At 41.1% G+C, this 15,759-nt stretch overlaps 4 protein-coding genes across 5 annotated transcripts; 3 read left to right on the top strand and 1 right to left on the bottom strand.

Moving 5' to 3' along the window:
- The first annotated feature begins 504 nt into the window (after positions 1-504).
- LOC131260234 (uncharacterized) lies at positions 505-979 on the top strand. The gene is made up of 2 exons (XM_058261925.1): positions 505-640; positions 721-979. The coding sequence occupies exons 1-2, from the start codon at positions 615-617 to the stop codon at positions 977-979; spliced, it is 285 nt and encodes a 94-aa protein (XP_058117908.1). The 5' UTR covers positions 505-614.
- A 5-nt stretch (positions 980-984) lies between these two features.
- Positions 985-1,611, top strand: LOC131260231 (phosphatidylinositol N-acetylglucosaminyltransferase subunit P). The gene has a single exon (XM_058261922.1). The coding sequence runs from the start codon at positions 985-987 to the stop codon at positions 1,573-1,575; it is 591 nt and encodes a 196-aa protein (XP_058117905.1). The 3' UTR covers positions 1,576-1,611.
- A 1-nt stretch (position 1,612) lies between these two features.
- LOC131260211 (nucleolar GTP-binding protein 2) lies at positions 1,613-3,856 on the bottom strand. Its single transcript, XM_058261894.1, has one exon. The coding sequence runs from the start codon at positions 3,730-3,732 to the stop codon at positions 1,672-1,674; it is 2,061 nt and encodes a 686-aa protein (XP_058117877.1). The 5' UTR covers positions 3,733-3,856; the 3' UTR covers positions 1,613-1,671.
- A 1,127-nt stretch (positions 3,857-4,983) lies between these two features.
- Positions 4,984-15,412, top strand: LOC131260222 (solute carrier family 25 member 16-like). 2 transcript variants are annotated; one of them, XM_058261911.1, is made up of 8 exons: positions 4,984-5,111; positions 5,657-5,917; positions 6,006-6,182; positions 7,921-8,147; positions 9,289-9,483; positions 9,685-9,841; positions 9,923-10,064; positions 14,377-15,412. In XM_058261911.1, the coding sequence occupies exons 3-8, from the start codon at positions 6,107-6,109 to the stop codon at positions 14,549-14,551; spliced, it is 972 nt and encodes a 323-aa protein (XP_058117894.1). In that variant the 5' UTR covers positions 4,984-5,111; positions 5,657-5,917; positions 6,006-6,106; the 3' UTR covers positions 14,552-15,412. The 2 variants fall into 2 exon arrangements, with proteins under 2 accessions (XP_058117894.1, XP_058117895.1); XM_058261912.1 differs by having other exon boundaries at positions 6,009-6,182.
- Positions 15,413-15,759: the final 347 nt, after the last annotated feature.

Raw genomic sequence — 15,759 nt, forward strand, 5'->3', positions numbered from 1 at the left:
AACGCAGAGGCTGCTGAACTAGTGTTGGCAGAATCGCGATTCTGAAGACTTGAAGATTCGATCCTTAGACGGATTCCAAAGATTCGAATACCATTTGACTGATTCCAAAAGATTCGAATCCCATCTGACGGCTTCTAAAGATTTGATTCGATTGGGATTCGATATACCATCACTACGCAAGTTTGACAAGCTGCAAAAATAACCCTTTAGAATAATCCCCAAATTTCCCTTTTTCAAACATTTAGATCGCTTTTGCAACTATTTTTTTATGAAACTTTTTCTGAATTTTCATGATATAATTAAAGCGAATCTGCCAAGGTCAGTCTGTGAAACTCCAGAATTCCTATTAGTTAACTTCCTTGGAATTTTAAATGCACATTGGGTCATAATTTGCATATTTTTGGATTTGTAATTGTAAATTGAATCCTAAAGTGATCATAAAAAAAGAAGTTTCGGTTGTTTGACATCGGCTTATAGTACCATTTGGTTTGTTTACATTCTATGACTATCTCGGCCAGAAGTAATTGATGTTCAAGCAATCGATGAAGTAGTACTCTTTCAAATATATTTTGGAAATTATCATTTGCGGAAATTGGTGTATTACTGCATTCACTATGACCGACGGTGAAAACATTAACATGTAAGCAGACATTATGGAACAGATATTTTACACATTGCAATGATACAAAATGCTTATGATACTCTCATTCGTTTTTCCAGCAACCTGAGAATCCCGTTCCCCACCAAACGTGAAGCCGAGGTAGCGTTTAATGTGCTGCGAGTCGACAGCGAACCTAAGCGCAGTTTCATCGGAAAAACCCTGGAACTTAGTAATAACATCCTGGTGGTGAGAATATTTGGGGAGCACGCCAAGCACGTGCGTGTCGGATTGACTTCATTCTTCGATTCGCTAATCCTTTGCTGCGAAACACTCGACCAATTCGGACCACCCGTTTCGGAGCAGTACACACACTATTAGCCATCATGCCGGAACATACCCCGGCACCTACGCCTAGCCGTGCGGTGTACGGTTTCGCGTTGTTCCTGTTGTTTAAGACCCTCTTTGTTATGTATGTCGTGTGGGCATACATTCCTACCGCAATATTCAATCGGCTGGGGTTAACGTATCTGCCGGATAAATACTTTGCCCTGTTCATCCCCATTCTCCTGCTAGTGGCCGTGACTATGTTTGCTTTTCTGGTGTACCCTTCGCTTGCGCTTGCCATGACACCAGACGTGGACGATCGTGTTACAATTTCGGACTCGTACACCATCTATCGTTGCGAGCATAGATTCTCCGATGGGCAGAGCTGCAACCAGCATATCGCGGATGCTTGCTCGAGCGGTTGGTATGCTAAACGGCACTGTGAAAAACATATTGGTCGAATCAGTGAACAGCAGCAGAGGACGGTTCGTGTGGCCAACTTTTGCGATTGTCCCTATGAGGCACAGTGTCTGCTCCGAAAGGATCCGGAATACTTACCTACATTACGTGCCAAGGATCCAATTCCGGCGGTTAGTGATATAAGCATTTCCAAAGTGAGCCGTACACTTTACCGAAGACGATGGGATTAAAAGAATAGGAGGAAATAAATGTATGGAAGAACGAAAGTTTGTTATATTAATATTTATTGATTTAAGCGAGAACAAAAAGAAAAGTTTGCAACAAAATTAATCATCCATTTTTGCTTTTTTGTTTCGATTCCTATTTTTAACATTATGGGTTTCGTAAAAGTTGCTTCCAATCTTTTTTCGCTTCGAGGCTCGCTCAACTGCACGTTTCTGTCTCGAGGTAAGTTTAACAGCTGGTTTCTTCGTGCTCGTCTCAGGCTCATCCGCTGCCACGGTGCTGTTGCTTGTAGCTGTTGGCTGCTTCTTTTTCCTATCGCCCTCTTTCTCCTTGGCGCTACGGTGCACCACACGGCCGGCTTCCTCATCATACTCATCTTCGGAGTAGAAATCGCTGATTCCGGACGAATCGTCATCCTCGTTCTGGTCACCCGCTTGCGAAGACTTCTTCCTATTCGCTCTCTTTGCCTTTGCCTCGGCCTTTTTCTCCTCCTTAAGCTTTTGCAGGAGCTCCAGATCGATCTTGTCAATCTCACGAATATCATCGCTTTCGAACTCGAGGTTGACTTTAATCTTGCGGAAGTCCTGTATCTGGAACAGTTCACGGCCCTTCTTTACGGAATCTGGCAGGGTGGGAGTGGCCGTCACCCCCGAGTAGGTACTCTTTTCTTCATCCTGCGCTGCTGTTTCATTCAGGTCGTTCTCCTGAGACGTAGGTTGATTCTGTAGCTCGAGGACCGACTTTGGTATTTCAAAGCCTTCCGGAGCCACGTAGAATGGCAATCGGCCCCGCTGCCAGTCGTTGAGTATCATCTTCGAGACGGTCGGTACGTCCGGTTCACCCTTTTTCAACAGCTTACCCATTTTGCGGGCAATCTGCTCGAGAAAATCGATATGATCCGTCCAGTCGGTCACGCCGTACGTCTTCACGATGTACTCCTTGCGAATTCGCTTCAATACCTCCTCAATGTAATCTTCCGGATTTTGGACCAGTTCTACGCGCACGACCGCCTTTAACACCTTCTCGGTGTCCGTTTCAGCTGTCGGATATACCACCCCGGGGCAATCGATCAGGAAGATACGCTTCATCAGTGTAATGTACTGCCACACCTTGGTTTCGCCTGCGATCGGAGCCACCTTGCACACCTTCTTACTGCGGAGTGCGTTAATGACGGACGATTTGCCGACGTTTGGATACCCGATGAATCCCACACTGATTTGCTTCTTGTCGACGTGCAGTTTGCCGATCTGACGGAGCAGATTGATCAGCGCACCCTTACCAAAGGGATGCGTAAGCGATGCATGGAAAGCAATCGTGGGATATTCCTTGCTTAAAATTGCCACCCATCGCTGCGTCACCCAAATCGGTACCAGATCGACTTTGTTCAGAATGAAAAACAAATGTTTGTGCGGCTTCTCTTTGCGAAGGAAGTTTTCGATGTACTTCGACCGAGTTCCCATCGGATCGCGTGCATCCAGCACCTGCAGCAGCACGTCGGCCGAATCGATTACCTTGTGCAGCTCATTCCAGATGCGCTTACTTTGGCCGGCCGCAAAGATGTACTCGCGTACTGCATCCCTCACGCCGCCGTCGTCACGCTCCAAGTCATGATCCTTGGTGTCGTCATACTTTTCCGCAGATTCTTCAGCTGTCCGGGAAAGATCCTCCAGATCGCGCACCTTGAGCGAAGGACGTTTGCGAAGTTTCTTCTTTCCAAACACCGTGTCGTAGCTTTCGGTGTCCAGCAGATGCACCCGCTGATAGCGGGCCGATTCGTTCAGCAGCGTGATCGGCAGGTTGGTAGGCTTCATGATCACCTTGTATGGATCTTTGACCGCTTTGCCCATCTCTTCCTGAAACTTTTGCAGTGACTTCTGCGAGATGACGCGTGTGTTGGCGAACCATTTGGGCGTCGGTTCGACACGGGCCACCGTACCACTGTTGACCCACCCTTGGAAGGGAGCCGGCGTTAGAATTTTGCCACGGCGATCACGTTTGGCCTTAAAGTTGCGGTACATTTGCAGCCGCTTGATGGTTGCCTTCGTACGCGGATTGGCCACTCCTTTTAGGCCCTCGGTTGACCGCTCCGGGTTCATGGAGTGTTTCGATTTGTTAATCGACATCTTCCTGGGTGGCCCCGAACGCGAACTTACTTTCGGCATCTTGAAGCTTTGTTGGACTCGTGCTAAGAAATTAAACGATCACTACTAGGTGACTGCTGTTGATATTTCGGCAATATCTAAAAACTGCGCCGCAAAGTAAATGGGTTGTTGATCCTTCGCAACACGCGGCTCGGATATTACGAACAATTCCTGTTGACAGTTACGTTCAAGGTTATTAAAACGAAGCTATACTTGCTTCAGACAAAGGTGACTCAAAAACTCATTTTCATTACAGTAGAACGCCGATTATGCGGGGTAATCGGGTCCGGGCGAACCTCGGATAATCGAGATCCATGGATCATACAAATCTTCATACAAATGTAATTCACACTTACGTTAATAGTACTAGAGCTGACTTGAAAAAAGGAATGTTCTCTAACAACACTAGTATGGTAATAATTAAATTATTACAATTAAAATATCAGAAATTGTTTCATAAGCCAGATTTTGCTCAAAGTTGCGGTGATGAAATGTTTAACGTATCTGTTAAGCATTAAAAAGTTCAACAGGGATAATCCGATCTCCGGTAAATCCCCAGATAATCGAAGTTTCACTGTATTTATTTTGTAATTTCAGATGCTGTGACATAGAAACCGGTTAAAAATTTAAGGATTTCAAAATTCGTATTTATAAGCGTCATATATGTGACAGTTTACAATTACTGCTCGCGTTTTACGTACGAATATTTATAGAGTGTCAATTAATTTCATCGTCAGTTTTTGTAGTCAATTTGCACAGCCCTTATCATTATTTGTGCTCACGCATTTCCTTACTGTTGCTCACTTCAGTCAAGAGTCAATCCTCTTGTACTGGGGAGTCCGATCTCGAGTGAGATTTGAATCCGCACCGTCAAGGTGGTGAGCCACCGGCGCGCATGGGCCGGTTTTCTAATCGGCGCTACCGCTCGGCTGTCGCTGATCCCTTTTTATTAACTTTATTGCTATAAAAGAAATTACCAACTTCATTGGTATTGAAAATAAGAATAAACTATGAAAAATAAATCTGTATAATAAATTATCTATTAAGTCCATTAATAATAACATTAAGTAAATGTTTTCTCTAATAATAAGTGTTAAAACCCATCTCTATAGAGGTGTGTGCTTAATTTTGCAGTTAACTGTGATACTGTGATCTAGTAACCTTGCGAATAAGCTACTTGTCAATCTGGCCAGGCTGCCTAGTTTTGTTTACGGCAAATCTAGAGGAACCTGTTTACTTTCGGAACGTGGACGATCATTCGTAGTCCGCACCTCGTAAGCGGTGGTTGATAGTAATCCTGCCGGTTTCGGTTCCCTCACGAATCTCAAGACATTGAGCATTCGTATCGCATTGGAATTCGAACCATCCCCGCTTCGAAAGCGCGTAGTTTGTGCGTAAAGGTGAGAATTTATCCACGTTGGTCAGTTCGGTGGTGTTGTCTTTATTTTTTTTTGTTGCCTTTCGTCGCTGCCGTGCATGGTTAAACAAACTTTCTCCTTCGTAATCATCTCCGTGGCGGTGTTGTACTGGCGCAGTCAGCAGTACGTGATTTCATTCACCGTGTTTCTTTTTGGGAAATCTTCACATTTTAGTTTTGCGTAGTGTAATCCATGTAACCCTTGCATTGTTTGCGACGTGTCATACAAGTGCTTTTTTAAATCGTGACGAATGCATCTGGAGTCGGACGCCTTGAAATCGAGCCGCTAAAAAATTTGTTTCGCATCTCACAGTATCAAAGTGCATCAGTCTCGCATTTGTTGTGACGTACCGTGTTGGTCGATGGATCTTCCGATCGGTGCTTCTCGATACGCTGTGCAACCGCAAAATGATAATTTCATCGATGCCCTGATTTATATATTTCCCACTGCGCTGTCCGTGCCCGTTTTTGCCTCATCTGCTCTACCGTGCACAATCGATTTAACCATTTGACCGTTATTTGTTTCAGTTTCATTCGCCTGTGATTCCGAGTTTGATAAGAGAAAGTGTTGGAAGATGATTGCAAAATGAAGGAAAAATCCGTGGCCTACTAGACCCGGCTACGTATACGCCCGAGTGCGGACCAGTCGTCGGTTTTTCTTCGTCCGCCCTTCCTCCGGGGCCGGCAATTTCTGTGTGGCCTATGTTTTGTTCCGGCACGGTCCCGAACACAGCGCACCTGCAGCAATAATACCTGCATGTGCCGACCGTGAAGCTACATATCACAAAAGTACGTGAACCCCATGTAAAGTGTAGTGTATTTTTCATTTAATTTTCTAACGTGTTTTCTACCGCTTTGTGGTTCGATTCTCCAAAAGTAGGTGTAGTGTCCGTTTTCGTGCCTGGCGAGTGATACGTTGTGCAGTGCTTTTGGTTTTGGAGATAAATCCCAAGTTTGCTCTTCGCAATAACCACAATCATGGCTTCCGCCGTTACAGCATCCGAGCAATCAAAGAAAAATGTTGAATTCATCGTCAAAAATCTATGTGCTGGAGGTAAGCTTTTCGCTTTAGTGATAGCAACTATTAAATTAAATGTTATGATAGCTAAGGGTTCGAGGTTTAACATTAGAATTCAAACAGCGGCCATTATGACCTGAATATTTTTTGGCTGAATATTTTTATCACCGAGCTAGCGGAATGATGAAGAGGTAAAGACAAATTATACTAAAAAGTTACCTTTTACGGATTTGAAAAATTTTCAAAAATGTCGAAGTTATAGCATGTTAAAAAGAGCGATCAAAATTACTGCAAAAAAGCATTCCAAAGCAATGTATTCTAGTGTTAAATAAGCCTAACTCTTTTTTTTAAAGAATTTTTTTGTCACTAGGTTCCATTTTTATTATTCTACATTATGATATTTGTTAGTTGTTACTTTGTTACATTATGTTTCATTATTACTCATGTGTGATTTACCGATGTGAGATGACCAATTGTTGAAAAATTTTTAAAATTACTTTGTAGATCGAATGTAAAAAATTGCACAGACCAGTAATACAAAAAAAAAATTAATGTGTTTCCTCTCCAAAAATGTGCAAAATAAATATAAAAAATATGCTGGGGGCAGTTGTGCAAAGTTAGCTGCTATGGTTTTGTAGTTTTTAAAAGCCAAACCCGTTAATTTTACGGTTTGTTTTAATTAGTGACTTCCTACTTTATTATTCTGTGTTATGATATTGGCTTGTTTATATGTTTTTGCTGCTTATAATTTATTCATAAGTATGTAGATAAATCTGTTAGAAAATATTTCAAATTAATCAATTTAATGATCAGCTAATGTGTAGGCTTGGGGCTTTAAAATCTCAACGTCAGAATCTTGTATTTGGAATGTAAATATTTCGCCCTGACCAAAAATAAAAAAAGTGTTTGTAAAATGTGTTGGCTCTTGGTATTAAATTTTACGAGTTTATTTTCATTATTTGTTCCAGTTAATATAAATTTTGCTGCATCCTCGTATGATTTTTGATTTTTAAACCATGTATGGTAAAATAGAATAATATCTAAAAGTTTCCAAATAGCATAATTAAGAATAACAGTAATTTGGTTTGAAAACATTGTTGGCATTGTTAAAAAGTTAATTGCGGCTCAAACTTAGATCCTTGAGCAAGATTCATTTCTTGCCGTTGACCGAAATTTGATTTAGAGGAAGTTTATTACTAGTTTTATCTTCATTACATCTCCTCCAACGTTCCCAACGGTGCATTACCAGACCAGACGTTCGTTAAATATTAATTTCCATCTAAGAAGCAATACATTTCCATTGTCATGCTTGTGTTTTCACACATTTCGTTTATTGCGCTACGATGAGGCACGCAAGACATAAATGGTCAGTTAAGAAAACCAGTTTTTGTAGCTATTTTTCTCTTCGTTCGGATGATGTCGTTTGTCGCGTACCGGTACTGCATTGTCACTTTCCATTTCAGTTTTCTTTTCTGTCCACTTGCTTGCGACCTTCGGATGGAAGCAAACGAGCCACAGTTTGTTTCGTTTAGAGTCGATTTCGTCTGTTTATTGTTAGCACATTACTTTATTCGCGGGGCGTAAATGGTGTGATAAATATTAAACGGTGCCTCTGACTCATCAGATCCGTAAAAGAATCAAGGGCTTTCGATCTTTTAAATTTCGTTGAATTTTAATTATTTACTGAACTAATTAAATTTACATCAAAACAAAAGACCAGAAATCAGTAATTTTGAAACTAATCTCTCGTATTTGTCCATTTCTACATCGGCAGGTGTGGCCGGGATGTGTTCCAAAACGGCCGTCGCTCCTCTCGACCGTATCAAGATTTTGCTACAGGCACACTCCATACACTACAAGCATCTCGGCGTCTTCAGTGGACTGAAGCACATCGTCAAGATGGAGTCCTTCTTCGCACTGTACAAGGGTAATGGCGCCCAGATGGTACGAATATTTCCGTATGCAGCTACTCAGTTCACTGCGTTCGAGGTGTACAAGAAGGTAAGAGCAACAGCGTATTGAAGTACCAACCGGATCAATAAACGTTATCCATTGAAGTGATGTTAATTTTTGGTGGAATCGCTTACGGATTTCTTTAGTTGAAAAGATAGTTAAAAATAAACGATCGTCCATTTTCATAGACCTAGGATCTGAAATTAGCCTGTTTGGGATCATTTATTTCGACGAAAACGATTGACAAATTGATTGAATCCATTGAAAATTAATGCTAGACGACAAATGAAACGATCGTCAAATAATAAAATCTGTATGAGATTCCACCTATTGTTTTATTCTTAGAGGATACTTGCTCGATATTTTATATCCATTTGAAGATTAGTAATAATTTCTCTGAAATGAAGATATTATTTAAAAATATAAAAAAAATAGTGGACTTTAAAGGGGAGTTTCCGCTATTCAATAATGTAAAAAATGGAAAACTTGTATTTTCGATAAAATCCCAATTGATATTACAAACTACCCTTCGAAATAAGGAAAAGTATAACCAATAGATGGAGAATTAGACTAGCCAACTGGTCCAACTTCAACATCATGAGTTAAGTTCTTCTTCTTCTTGGCGTAACGACCTCTTGGTCATGCCTGCCCGTTAAGGGCTTACGAGACTTGTTTCCCTGTTGTAGTACGTGGATAGTCAGTCCTCTCGTACAGGGCAGGGTCCGGTCTCGGTTGGGATTCGAACCCACGCCGTCGAGGTGGTGAGCCCCGGCGCTCATGAGCCGATGAGTTAAGTTATTTCGAAAATAAATAAAGAAATGTAAAATGTTGTTAACAATTTAAACTACCCCAGATCGGACATTTTCATCACAAACGATTGAATTATTATCTATGTTTCTTTAATATTTCCTAAAGTATTATCGAAATTTTTCATTTCCGCCCGATCAGCAATCGATCAGTTTGTGGTGCAGATCATTTAAAAATGTATGTTAGTAAAACAAATAGCACCGTGTTTTGGCGCAATTTGAGTAAAATAGTTGATAATTTATATTTTATAATCATTTATTATTAATTTGAATTTTCCAATGAGCATTAAAATTTCTCCGTTTCTGAAAAAAATAAAATAAAATAAAATTTCTCCGCATCGGACTCAAATATATTTCCTTCTCTTTGGATCGCCATCCAACAGTATCTTGGTAAAGCTTTGGGCCCCAACCTACCGATCAAGCACGCGGACAAATTCATCGCAGGTGCCGCCGCGGGTGTGACCGCTGTTACTTTGACGTACCCACTGGACACGATACGAGCGCGGTTGGCGTTTCAGGTGACCGGAGAGCACCGGTACAACGGTATTGCCCATACCGCTATCACAATCTTCCGGACGGTAAGTGTGCCAGGACTGAAACGCTCCTTGTGTATACAATGTCTGCCACGCAACGGAACTCTAGCCGCTGAACTTTGGGGTCGATGATTACGATTACGCTCATCTGCCCGTCATGATGCGATTTAAGCACGCGAACGTTTTGAAAGTGACATATTCAAACATGAAAATAACCTTTGTTTTCCAACGTGTCTACTACCACAGGAAGGAGGACTGCGAGCGCTGTACCGCGGTTTCGTACCCACGCTGATGGGTATGGTTCCGTACGCTGGCTTTTCCTTTTACTGCTTCGAAATGCTCAAGTTTGTCTGCATGAAGTATGCACCGGGCGTGACGTGTAAAAAATGCGACCGAAACACTGGTAAGAGATTGAATTGATCATTATTTGTTTACGCGTTTCACAACTAATGATTTTTCAATTTTTGTTTTTTTTTTTTATTAGGAGGCTTAGTTCTTACCGTCCCAGCGAAGCTGCTGTGCGGTGGGTTTGCCGGTGCGGTAGCGCAGTCCTTCTCTTATCCGCTGGACGTGACGCGAAGGCGGATGCAGCTGGCAATGATGAATCCGGAAACAGCCAAGTTCGGGTAAGCAACCCTGTTTGTACTGATCACCAACGTACCATGGCTATCTCTCCATTCATGGCATTCGTTTTCTCGTTCCCATTCATTCATTCATTCCCGCAGCCGATGACGTGTGTAAGGGTTGACAACCCTTTTACTGCTTTACCTTTTCGAAAGGGCGGTCCTGCCCCATGTATTTATTTCCTCAGACAATCGATCCTTCTGCGTTGGGAAACCAAAGTGGGTGCATTTGCATTCGCAATTGCATAACAATCGCCCCCCAAATCGTACAGTGGGATGGGCAATCGGGAAACGATAGTTTAGAAGACTGCTGGTACGATTTGATCCTTCTGAAAGCGTAACCATTTCAGGGGTTATTCGATTCATGTTCGTCCATGATAATATGTATTTTGTTTTTGTTTTCTCCTAAATTATTGTTTGTTAATGTTATTTGTTTATCTACCCTCAATTTTTGCAGGGATACTCAATTGGTAGATATCGATGATAGTTCAAAAATGTATGGACTGAGTTTTTTTAAAAGTCCATAGATTTTGATTGAACTTTATGTTTTTGAACTAATAGTCGGTATATAACAACAGGTTTTTTCTCAACTGAAATGCATTAAATGTTCTTAGATATCACTTTTTTTATTTTTCCACAGTTGCAAAATATATCGTGGAATATATTGCTGTTTCGAAAACCCCTTCATATTTTTATTTTCACTGGATGAATTAAGAGTAATGAAATATTGGTTACTGAAATGGACCAAAACTTGTAGGCTAAAGAGATATTTGGGCAACATAGTTGGGTAAAAGTACAATTCAATTCAACGCTGACGTCTTTTCCATTGTGTATAGCTATTGCTCGCACATATACAGCGGACCCAATGACCTAAGGAAGTGACGCACGGATACTATCTCATCTCGACCTCAGTTTTTGCATATTTCACTTCATCTCTCATTCAGTCGAAAGCCGCCCCACCATGGGGTCCGACACATAGGAAGCCCTTGACCAACACCGGTCTTCGGCCACGTGTGAAATGGTAGGCCACGTTGCAAAAGGTTACTTTAAAATTCAAAAATTCACTCTCACCTCCAGTAGCTTCGTTTCGAGGTTAGCCGGTCATGACTTGTTTGTCCTTTTTCTGTTTGTTTCTTTTTCTTTTTTTCTCTTGCCGAACGCACAGCTTCTTTCGGGTACAATCTACAAGCTACTCGCAACAGATAAGAAACTTTCTCGTCGGGCTACCCGATTGCCGATCGCCATATCGACACTCTAGCCCAGCCAGCACCAGATTGGTCAATAGGCTGATATTTTCAACTCCATAAGATGCCACCGGGATGCCACGGGGAGTGGATGCTTTTTGCCTATGCATCTTTGACCAGAAACTCACTTCGTTGGCGGTGTAAATGGAGGCCAGGGAAGGCCATTAAGCAAACGCTTTGACGAAAACGCATGGCATTCGAATAATGCCATCGGCCGCCCTCTGCCCCGCTTCGGAGTTGTGTAATGCACGATTGGATGGCACATTTTTCAACCGCATTCCAAAGCCGTTGAGCTGTCTTTTCTCCACCATCGCGACAACCTGTTGTAGGTGATTTTTTCTTCCCGTCATCCCCTGGGCTTGGCTTTTTGGACTTTTCGTATCGTGCGGTGTTCACAGACACACAAACTCACATACACGCATACACTTGCACACATAGTCTCCCGGATGCTTAAAAATCACCTCAGTTAGGTCATTATCTTCCGCGTGTCCCACGCTGTGGCGGCTAGCGGCGAATATTTTCTAGCTTTTGGGCGCACAACACCAGTTGTGATTGTTCTGAAGAAGCGAACGAGGAATTCACGCTAAAACTGGTTTGGTACCAGTTCCATCGCGCATTGCTTCGCACAGGTGCTTCATTTATCGTGCTCCTTCTCGACTGGAGAAGATTAGTTTGGTCAAATCCACTACTCTCACCACGTCGCCCAAAGCGGGCGGGTCAGAAACGGCCGTTTTTTAGGCTATTATTGACGATATTTAAGATACGGCTTTCATTCTTCTGTGATTGATTTCTCACCGGATGATGAACTGAATCAAATTCGTTGAACATGGACATTTTAAGCTTTTTGTCAATGAATGATAAGCTTTTCGAAGGGTATATTTTGTCTCATGGTCAACTTTTTTTGTGTTTATTTTAGAAATTAAATTTATTAACACTAGTTTAAGCATGTCCCGTTCTTTGACGTGTTATTTCCCATGACGATAAAAGAAAACCCATGAGGATGACGTCATTGGCTTTTTTCCGGGCATATTCATCAATACCCTAAAGTTTAAGCCTTCTCAAATGATGGCACGTCTTAAGATCGCGTCAGCAGCTTCTCAAGCTTAAATTAATTAAGCCACTGATGGAGCTGATTTCATTCCCTCGTAGCACGAAGCCATTGGCGTTGAGATGAAGAAATAGTGCCATTAGCTGTCCATCGCGCAAAAGCACATTTATTTCAGCATTAGTTTAATGCTCATGTTTCTGCCCCTCCGAAAAGATATTTACCTTTAATCGATACTAACTTTTTCTATGTTTCATTCTCTTCCCCTACTGTTTTCGCTTTCGGTGCAAAAACCAAAAATGATGAACGCTGGTGATGGTAACGGTGGTGGTGTGGTAACATCTTGCAATGGGTTTGCGTCGTCTCTGCCAACACGGTTTCTGCTTCTCCATCGGTGGTGTCAACACGAAACGTACCACAACGAATCGACTAACAAAACTCTCGTCCCTATGATGCGCGTAACTCTAATTACTTCTCTACGCCGTGGCGTCGATCGGTTGTTACATCGATTTTCTTGCTGTTCATCTACAAACAAACAAATGAAAAAAATATATATATATGTGCACCACGCGTTCTGCAACTACACCACCGAATGGCGATTGTCACGCTTGGTGGCTCACTTCGTGTTTTTACTTTCTGTGGTCGGTTATGTGTTGGACATGGGGGTGCTTTGCCTGTAATGAATTACTCTTAACTTGCCGCTTCGATGAAATCACGCCGGTGTACGATACTAACGGTAACGGTGGTCCTCATGGGATGCAATGATCGCTTGTAACAATCCCGTGACATACGTGAATAGGAGGTGGGTATTGGTGGTGGTATGCTTGTGATTCTGTCCCCGTACTCTTCTTCTGATTTTTTTGTGTATGCGCTTGGCAGTAGATTCGAAGTGATTGATTTATATTGCTGTAACTATTTACTAACATCTCCTAACATCATATATCTATTTAAATACTTAAACTAGTAATTGCATGCAATATTGTAGTAATTTGGATAGCGGTCATAAATTTCGTAATTCTTATGATGAAGTATTGATCAAGAAAATAGTTAGGGGATAAATGATGGAAATAAGCTTGTCTAGGCTTTTCATTTTATCTTACCCGTTTATGTATTCCTGATGCTAGAGGTGCTCGGTGATGATTGAAGTAGTCAAACTGGCTGGTTTGCATTGCATTTTGCATTTGTTCAATGCATTTTGAACACAATTGAGACCTTAAGTTAAGAGTTCTTGCATCCAACGAATTAAACTGTAAAAATGTAAATAAAAACTGTTAACTTAAGTATATAGTAATACAAACTTATTCCATCTACTATAGAATTTTTGATTATTCCAAAACCAACTAACAATACGGATTGAGCTGGGTCGATTCAAGAAAAGCATAGTTTTCCAGTCAGGGATGGGTAAAAAGGGTTTTCGTTTTCTGTGCAGCAAGAAACATTTTAACCTTAAACAGTGGCGATGATTTCTTGAAAAGAAAAGAGCATAATTCGTCGTGTTTTATGACTCTGTTTCTTTGAGTACTAGTAACAGTTAATATTCCAAATATTTACGGCTTTCGAAAATCCGATAGGTCTTTTATCAGTATATTTTTGAGAGGCTGGCACGTAGAGTCCTCTGGAACAGCTGTACATCGATGGCAAAATAGCTAAAAAGATTATTAAATTCTGCCCGTGTTGGTGGTTCTATTCCTTCTGGTATTCTAATCACATCCTCCTGCTTGTTACATGTAGTTCTTTATTTATTAGATATTTAATTTTTTTGATAATTTGAGGAAGAACAGACATTATACCCGGCACTAAGTTTATCGATGTGCACTTTAACACTTAAAAAAAGTCGCAACAATCAGAACTGAAACTACGGCACTTGGTCGGCTCATACTTAATACTTGAATTTTAGTAATTAGTCGATTCGATATGCTCGCGCATGGAAATATGTGTATGTTTTAATTAACAAAAAGTTCAGTTTTGTTGTTCCCATTTTTTATATGAGTTTTTAATCCTTTTTTCTCTATCTAATCATTTTCAGCATGGGTATGTGGAAAACGCTATCGATTATCTACAATGAGAACGGTATAATCAAGGGACTGTACCGGGGGATGTCGATCAATTATCTGCGCGCCATCCCAATGGTGGCCGTCTCCTTCTCGACTTACGAGGTGCTTAAGCAGGCACTTAAACTAGACACAGGCATGAAAATATAGCATGACGAACCGCCTCCTCTACCACCGACGGGTGCCATTGCACGGGCATCACACAACCGCTTGACCAGCATTCGCCAGAAAAAATCCTTCATGCCTCTGGTCGAAGGTAGCTTCTGTAGGTGATTTCTTTTTCGTTTCCATTAGGGCTTCATCACAATGTGCTTCTTTTTATTATATGTTGTTAGTCTCTAGAAAGATACATTACATCAACGACGATGAGGGATAGTCCCACTCAGGTTCTTAAATGGTCGACAATGGTTTCTAGACACATTATTTATTTCATCAATGTCCAACAGTCGTTTTTTTCTGTGGAAGGAAGGTTTTGCATAAAACGTATGTATGGAATGTTACGGATGTTGATGTTTAGTACCATAGTCTTAGTATAGCCAGTGACGGAATGAAACCATACAGTAAGCTTCAATCTATTTACAAAAGAAAATGATAGAAGAAGTAGTGTTTGGCTTGATGTTACTATGTCAGTACTTAATCAAATCGTATCCTCTTAAAAGCAACTACTAGCAGTTAGGTTCGGATGGCGAGAGACCTATTCTGAGCCATTATTCGATTAGCGAATAAAGGATTTCACGATTTTCCTGAAACTACATAGCAAAAGAGAATACGACAAAACAACAATTAAGGTTGTAGCATCATGCTAGGGATTTGTACCGGCAAACACTGTGCGCTTTTGTTTACCAAAAGACTGTGACCATTTATGTTTTGCTTTGTATAGTGTTGGCAGTGGGAAAATGTTAGTGCAGGTGAAGCTTTCTATTTTCATGACTTTAGAACTAAGCTGACGTTCACTGAATGGGGATTAAAATGATATGGAAAAAATAAAGATAATAAACTATTTTGTTTAAAGATGTTAGCGGGTTTTAAGTGTTAGATGTGTTTAAATTTTAAAAGATGTGTTTGAAATTTAAAACACAACACCATAGGGCAAAAAAACAGTACAGTTTGTCGAGTAAATAAATATACGTCTGCTTTTTTATTGTATTTTTCTGCATACCGTTACATTTTGTTGTGATTTGTTACACTTGATTAGGTTTGATTTGTGAATAGTCTAGCTGCTAGAAGGATTCTATTCTAGGTAACACATTGTTCAACAATCATATGCCTTACGACATACCGCTTCATACACAAAGTTACATTTTGAATAAATATTCCATCCTTTTACACACCGGAACACGATGAGATTGTTGTACATC

Source organism: Anopheles coustani, chromosome 3, assembly GCF_943734705.1.
Source record: "Anopheles coustani chromosome 3, idAnoCousDA_361_x.2, whole genome shotgun sequence".
NCBI lineage: Eukaryota > Metazoa > Arthropoda > Insecta > Diptera > Culicidae > Anopheles > Anopheles coustani.

Coding starts and splice junctions, on each gene's coding strand:
- LOC131260234 (XM_058261925.1), top strand. CDS start 615: ATGACCGACGGTGAAAACATTAACAT. Junction 641..720: donor GACGGTGAAAACATTAACAT/GTAAGCAGACAT, acceptor TCGTTTTTCCAG/CAACCTGAGAATCCCGTTCC.
- LOC131260231 (XM_058261922.1), top strand. CDS start 985: ATGCCGGAACATACCCCGGCACCTACGCCTAGCCGTGCGGTGTACGGT.
- LOC131260211 (XM_058261894.1), bottom strand. CDS start 3,732: ATGCCGAAAGTAAGTTCGCGTTCGGGGCCACCCAGGAAGATGTCGATT.
- LOC131260222 (XM_058261911.1), top strand. CDS start 6,107: ATGGCTTCCGCCGTTACAGCATCCGAGCAATCAAAGAAAAATGTTGAA. Junction 8,148..9,288: donor CGTTCGAGGTGTACAAGAAG/GTAAGAGCAACA, acceptor GCCATCCAACAG/TATCTTGGTAAAGCTTTGGG. Junction 10,065..14,376: donor CCGGAAACAGCCAAGTTCGG/GTAAGCAACCCT, acceptor AATCATTTTCAG/CATGGGTATGTGGAAAACGC.